The sequence below is a fragment of the Lycorma delicatula genome, chromosome 5 (assembly GCF_047948215.1).
Source record: "Lycorma delicatula isolate Av1 chromosome 5, ASM4794821v1, whole genome shotgun sequence".
In the NCBI taxonomy this organism is placed as follows: Eukaryota; Metazoa; Arthropoda; class Insecta; order Hemiptera; family Fulgoridae; genus Lycorma; species Lycorma delicatula.
Window position 1 is genome coordinate 42,609,207 of NC_134459.1, and position 7,858 is coordinate 42,617,064.

General features: G+C 30.2%; 1 protein-coding gene across 5 annotated transcripts in view; it reads left to right on the forward strand.

The window, feature by feature from the left end:
• Positions 1–5,276, forward strand: part of Oat (Ornithine aminotransferase precursor) — a 41,027-nt gene extending 35,751 nt beyond the window's left edge. For all 5 annotated transcript variants that reach the window (XM_075365997.1, XM_075365996.1, XM_075365995.1 and 2 more), the window contains 2 exons: positions 1,052–1,304; positions 4,801–5,276. In XM_075365997.1, the coding sequence (XP_075222112.1) occupies positions 1,052–1,304; positions 4,801–4,967 (420 nt within the window). In that variant the 3' untranslated portion in view covers positions 4,968–5,276. The remainder of the gene's footprint in view (positions 1–1,051; positions 1,305–4,800) is intronic.
• The last annotated feature ends 2,582 nt before the right edge of the window (positions 5,277–7,858 follow it).

Consider the following 7,858-nt stretch of genomic DNA (forward strand, 5'->3'; position numbering starts at 1 on the left):
TTGTGGGTTTCACTTTATTTTCTAGCTTGTCACAAAGTACACAATGTTGGTTGTACATTGTTCTTCCAAATAAAACAATAAATTGGTCCTTTATATTTCCAAAACACTATTAGTATCACTTTACCAGATGATTCATAGGTTTTGAATTTTTTCTAGCAAGCAACCTTGGATGTTTCCATTGTACAATCTGATATTTACATTCTGGCTCAATGTGATGAATCCATGTTTCATCACAAGTTATTATGCAATCTAAGCATACATTTCGCTAAAAGCACATACAAATGTGAATTTGGGTGTCTGTAATTTTGAGTCAGCTGTCTCAGAAGCTACCTTGAACACATTTTGACAATTTAGCTTATCATGGATTGTGAATGGACAATGCCAATACTTGGCCTACAAATTTCAGCAATTTCCCAAATTTTTACACACCCATTCTTGCGAATAAGATTATTAATTTGTTTTTTCAAAGTGTCAGTGGTAACTTTCACTCATCTTCCACAGTGATGAAAATAGGTGACACTTGTTTTATCCAGTTTAATCTGTTCAGTCCTTTTACGTGCACCATTAGGTATTGCTTCAGAGAATGAGGTGAGCGATTTGTAGTGTGTGTGAAAATGCCATACCTGACTGGGGTTTAAACCCGGGGCCTCTGGATGAAAGGTCAAGATGCTACCACTCGCGCCACGGAGGCTGTCATAATGTTATTGTATGGAATGGACTAATCTTAAAATTTGGGTCATACTTATATCTATTTTTTGAATCGGGTTATTATTTATTCATAACGGTTTCTATAATCATTAAACATTTTTCATTTTGTTGATATCAGTTTATGGTAATCGTAAATTGATTATTAGTCAGGTAAATAATTAAAAAATTAATATCAGTTTTTTGTTGAAAATATGTAAAACCAAAAAATGCTCATACTTTTTGTTTTTAATCCTAATTTTATTGATTGTAATGACTTTAGTAAATGTTTTGTGTAAATATAAACAAATTAACTAAATTTTAAGTTTCATTCAAAATGATATACCTATATTCCTTTCTTTTCAAGGTGTCAGCAGTATTAGCAAATGATGATATAATGCTTTGTATAAAACCAGGAGAACATGGCTCTACTTATGGAGGTAATCCGCTTGGTTGTAAAGTAGCTGTGGCAGCGCTTTCTGTCTTAATAGAAGAAAATCTTGCTGAAAATGCAGAAAAAATGGGACAGTTATTACGTAAAGAACTATCCCTTTTACCGAAAGATGTTGTTTCGATTGTTAGAGGAAAAGGCCTTCTTAATGCTGTTGTTATTAATAAAGGTAATGTTGTGTTTTTTTGTCTTATGTTTAATGTATTATTTTAGAATAAACTTACCAGTTTTATAGCCATGTTTCTAAATGTGGAATCATTTATTTTGTGAGTTATTTACATTTATTGCGTTTCATTTTGATTTCTTTTCAATATGCAAAACTGACTAAAATTTGTTACTAAAAATAAAATATTTTCATATTTTATTGTGCATTGCCTGCTTTGGTTTTGTTTTACATTTTTTGTATACAAATCTATGATCTCCTCAACAATGGAACAATGAGTAGATTTCTTATTCTGAAATTATTACTTGTTGATAATTTTTATTGCAGATTTACTTTAAAGTAGTAGCAAACTGTTAAATTAGTTGGTTGTTTACCCAATTATGAGTTTACGTTTTTAATTATATAAATAACATAAGTATTTAGTGTGTAAAATAAGTGTCAAAATTTTATTTAATTTTTATTAACATTTTTTTTTTTTTGCCTACTAAGTTAGTTTTATCATATACAATTTATTATTAGGTTTTTATTCTTGTTTCATGATTTAGATTATGTTTATTTTTTCTTTATGTTACAAAGAATTAGAAATGGTTGTGAAGTGATTTTATGCTATTTTGATTTATAGTATTTTCAGAATTTTTATAAGGTTTCGAGTGCATGATACTTTGGTTTAACATTATATTCTTTTCATTAGACCCAAACGTAGTCTACTACTACTACTACTACTACTACTCCTTAGAAGATAAAACTGAAACTTACTCATTTTCCTTTATTTGAGATAGATTGAAGTACTGTATTTTTTATTTGAATTACTCAGTTCACAGGTTGAAGAGGGAATTTTTTTTATAGTGTTGAGTTATATTTTTATGAAGATACTAGAAAGAGATTAGGATTAGCTTCAAACTTCATTTAAAATGTAAAAAGTGTCATATAAATAAATTTTTTAGAACTTGTAGGAAATTTGAGTAGGGCTATGAAGTAACATAAGTCTAATGTATGCCATGAGAATGACTGGTAAAGGGTACAGTTCAGCGAAAACATTTTGTTCTGTTATGAACTTTCTAAAGCCATCATTTAGATTTAATCAGTTACAAGCATTATCTGTGAGGCTGTTAAAAATAGTTCTGTAAAGAGTATGAAGATCAGTGCCCAAGAATTGTGGAGACTAACAATGGATGTCTAGATCTTACTGTAGTGTTAGGTGGTACGTGGCAGAAAAAAAGATTCAAGAGCATATATGGTATGGTTTCTGCCACCTTTTTAGATATTGGAAATGTAATGGATGTTGAGGTGCTATCTAAATTCTCTCATATTTGCTACAAAACAAAAACAATTGAGAGTATTATAAACAAAAACAATTGTCAAAATAATTATAAAGGAGTTACTGGAGGGAGGGAGACTGCAAGAACTGAAACTATTTTTAAGTATTCTGAAAGTGTAAATTGTGGTGTAAGGTAAATTAAGTATTTGTTACCAGGTGATGGTGACAGTAAGATTTTTAAAAAATAAAGGAACTAGTTCCTTATGGTGCTACAGAAATTGAAAAGCTAGAGTGTATTGGGCATTTGCAGAAGAGGATGAGGGCACACCTGAGGAAGTTATGAAAAAATTTGAAGTGTAAAAAATTATCAGATGAAAAATTAGTTTCTGGAGTTGGTAGATTATTTGATAAGGTTATTAATAAATCCAATATTATTATGGTGTGGCAATCAGAAGATACGTGAAAAGTGTTAAAGAAATGAAACATGGAGTTAGGAAATTTTTCTTCCACATGACTTCAATGGATGAGAAACATACTCAATTATGATAGAAAAAGTTGGTGTAGGTATAATAAAGCAAAAATACAGCTGCAAATTATTCTCATAAAAAACCAGTACCACATGCCAATGCTGAAATTGTTAAGTCTGTTTATAAAGATTTGGATTTTCTTTGTTGATATGTAAGTATTTGCACAGTATAACACAAAACCCAATGAATCGTTTAACAATATTATTTGGAGTAGAGTTCCAAAAAATGTTTTTGTTTAGAAACTCTTAGGTTACATGTATATGACAGTGTTGTTAAATGAGGGTGCTGTTAGAAAAGTTAATGTTTTTAAATTTCTTGGTATTGAATTGGGGATGGATTAGTTTAGTCAGCATTGATGAAATAGAGTAAAAAAAGCCGAAAAAGAAGCAACATTCAAGTAAAAAAAAAGGCAAATAGGAAATTAAAGACGAGAAGTGATGCTGAAAATGAAGAGGGAAATTCAGATGATCCTTATGGTGCAGGGATGCACTAAAACAAGATAAGCTGCTTTTAATGCACATTTTCCATAAATTAAATTTTTTTTTGAATTTATGTTCCCTTTTCATGAGAACCATTCAGTTTGGAGAGCTGAAATTTGCTGAGGATCTGTCTTGTGTATTAGTACAGCTACTGACAGTTTTTTTGGACATGTAATCCTACTCAGGATTAAGATAATGAAGCTAACAATTAAAAAAGTTTGATTAAAAATGGTATTATATAAAAATGTTTTTAGAAAATTTTAATTTTAATTTAGTAGTCTGAAAAACTGTCAGCAGGTATAATAAAGTCGTATATAAATTGTGCAAAATCTCAAAACAGTAATGTTTCTACAAGGTGAGAAAAAGGAACTTGAAATTAACAAATTTAACATTATTAAGATACAAGATGACTCTCCTTAAGATGTCGTTGTGTTGCTGCATCCTACAGCATAAATTGTACTTTTTCTATATTTTAAATTTTATGCCCATTACCGTTTTATGGTTTATAATAATTTCTGTAACAGATTTAATGAAGTTTTATATTATAATGTGAAGTATTATGGCATGACACGTTTCATATTGTGATTTGAAATTGGGTCTTAAGAGATTTAATTGTGAAACTAATATGATTTTTTTTTTGCAGCGTGCCTTTTTTGTCAGGTGTTATTCTCTAAAATGTTAAAACACGGAGTCTGGAGCTATGACTCTTGGACCTTATAAACTATTTTAATCTATTATAGTTATAAATAATGATTTTTCTTAATCAGAGAAACGATTTTTTATTTACATAAAGTAGTTTTTCCAGTCTTCGTTCTCTTGAGATGTTTCTTTAGCGCTACAGCTCTAATTTCCTTCTCTCCCTTTCGGGTTCTGTTATTCATGATTTATGCTTGTTATAATTATGTAATAATTTAGAAGTGTTCCATTTTTCATCATCCCGTTCAATTAATGAAAGATTATTGTTTTTTCTTTAATTGTGATTTAGTCAAACCTTGCTGAGGATGTGAGGATCTGTAGAACCAATTTATTCGTGGTGAACTAATGGCTTGTGGATCTGTTAGGAAATTTTATTTTCTGTGTAATAGTTGCATAATAAGTCTTATGGAGCCACAAGCTTATTAGATTAAGTCAAGCCTCGTAACCTCTAAAAAGAGATGTAGTATATTAAATATAATTCAACAACTTGTTCATCAATCTTAACTTGAAAAGTATTTAATAGATTTTTTATTTTGTTTTAGACTTTGATGCATGGGAAGTATGCTTAAAATTAAAAGAAAATGGATTACTTGCTAAACCAACTCATGGAGATATTATTCGTTTTGCTCCTCCTTTAGTAATTAATGAAGAACAGATGAAGGAATGTATAAAAATTATAAAAGATACCATCCTTTCATTTAAAAAGTAAAAATGATGAACATCCAAATATATTTTCTGTGAAAACAGATATTTTAAAACCAAGGAATATAAACTGTTGGAAAACTCTTGTGTTAATTATCCTTATTTATAAAACGAAACACAATAAATGGAAATCCAGGTATTTGTTCAGACTATCATTGTGTACAGTATTACTTTAAAATTTGTTGACTTTTGAGATATATTTTTATATCTATTTGGTTCCTTTATTCAGTTTATGTGTAGTTAACAATGATTGTGTTCTTGTGAGGAATTACTTTTTTTTATGTAAATGTACTAGCAATAAATTTTTTTTAATGCGGTTGTAGAATTTTTTTAACGCTTCCTTTTAATATTTTCTTAATTCTTTCCATTATGTACTTTTATTTTTCTTTTCTTATCTTCTAAATACTATATAATAAATATTTTAACCTTTTAATATGGTCTTATTTCTACTATTTTAATTACGAGGGTAAGTCAATTATTATTTGCAATGTAGTTATAAATTTTATTGCAATACAAATAGGAAACTTACATGTACATAATTTTTCAACATAGTCCCCTTGAATTTCAACGCACTTGGTCCATCGTTGCACAAGCTTCCTGTTGCTCTCATAAAAGAAGGTTTTCGGTTGAGCTGCAAGCCAGGAATGCACCGCTTCTTTCACTGTTTTGTCCGAGGTAAATTGACAGCCCGTAATGCCTCTTTGAGTGGACCAAACAAGTGGTAGTTAGAAGGAGAAAGATCAGGACTACACGGAGGATGAGACGGTACTTCAAAGTTGAGTTTCTGGAGTGTTTCAGCAGTGTGGGCAGCAATATGTGGACGGGCATTATCGTGCAACAACACATCATCTTTCCACAGCAGTCCTTGGCGTTTGCTTCAAATTGCAGGCTTCAGCTTGACAGTAAGCATCTCACTATAATGTGCACTGCTTATTGTCTGTTGTGGATGATTTCGTTGGCAGAACCGTAACTAATTTGCAGACGATGTGCCACTCTGTCTAAAAAAATCATGTCATGTGCACACTCAATGTTTTCCTCATTTGTGGCGGTAAACGGTCGTCCGGCTCCTTCGTTGTGCATAACACTTGTGCGACCATTTTTGAATTTTTCAATCCATTCGTAGATACTCCGTTGCAGCAACACACTGTTCCCGTACTGTATCGAAAGTCGATGAATTTCAGCTCCTGATACACCTTCCGATCACAAAAAACAGATCACTGAACGTTGCTGCTCTTCTTTGGTGCAAACAGAAAGCAGAGCAGCCATGGTTAATGGCAGGGCAGCAATAATGGAACTAACCTAGCGGCATCAAACCTGCACAGACATAACAACAATTAAATCACACATGTGTCATCTATGCAACACATCAGTACTACCAACATAAACAAAAATATAACAAAATTGCAGATAATTATTGACTTACCCTCATGTATTACTCAGTTTAAGGTTATTTGCCAGAAGCAGTACTGACTGTTTTATTATTTGTGGTTATCTCTTGCTGTCTTTCCGTGCCCTCAAAGTATGGATAACACGTTATCTAGACAACAGTAATACATATTCTATATTAAAGAAATGAAAAATAGTATGAATTGGCCACAGTTAAAAAGAAAGTTCAACAAAGGATTGTACAAGGGATGGGTGATGTGTAATGCAGTTGCCCATAACTTGCAAGTGAAATGAGATAGTCAAATGAAATAGATATGGCATAAAAGTACATTTTATTTTTTATAAAAATTTGCATTTATTTTTCTATGTAATCACCATTTTCACATATTGTAAACATATATTATATATTATAATCACATGTATTACATATGATGTATTATAATATTTTACTAAAAAAACACCTACAAATCACATATTTATTTATGACAGTGATGTCCTGACTTAATTACAGATATATAGTATTAGGTATTTTGAATCAACTGTATTGAAATACAGCGTATCAAAATATTAACTGTACCCTGTAGTTAAACTTTTAGGGCTGGGTAATATAAAATTAGTCATATAGTTTGAATTTTTTTGAATTAAATCTAAGTGACCGACCAAAATGTATGTCTAATTTATCTATCACTTCCTTTCCTTTTCTTATTAACCTTTTTCAATACTAGTTGATTGTCTAAGGTTGTTTGTGATTGGAATTTATTGATGTCATCATCAGACTGCACATTTGATCCTGTTGTGATCTTAAATTCAGGATAGTCATCGTTATCATCATCCTTTTTCCCACTAAACAAAAATAACAGATTAGAAATTTCACGAAAAATTTTTAAATTGGATAACTATTAGTTTGGCTAAAAATAATTAATCTTTCCAGTTATAATCTTTATAAAAATCAAACGATGTTATAAATCTGTTTTTTGATTTTGGATGTTAATCCCTCATTTTAGATAAAAGTAAAGTTGATTGCTACCCAATATAGTTATAAAATTCATTAACATCGTTTTCAATCATTAAGAAAAAAAAATTATATAAGTGTAGTGAGTAATGACAAACATTTACTTAAACTGCAACTGAGTTCAAGAGGCATCCTTTAGACTTGATGTATTTAAAAAAAATATTGCAGAATACAGTTAAAACAAATGCAAATTATTCCAAATGAATAAGAAGCAGTTCTAAAAACTACAGTACAGAGTATTATGTTACTCAAAATTTATAATGTAATTAAATATCCATGATATAGATGGACTGCAGGTACATCAAAGCAAAAATCTATGCTTGTAATTATGGGCTTAGGTTTCAGTGTGTTAGTGCTGGTTTTTGTTGAAAATGTTATAGAAGCTTGGAGAAAGCTAAAAAATAATTTCATTGTATGGCCCTGATTAAATTAGCCCTGATTAATCTTTTTTTAAAACAGATTGAAGGGATTAATTAAAAAAAAATTTTAACTATTCAGTT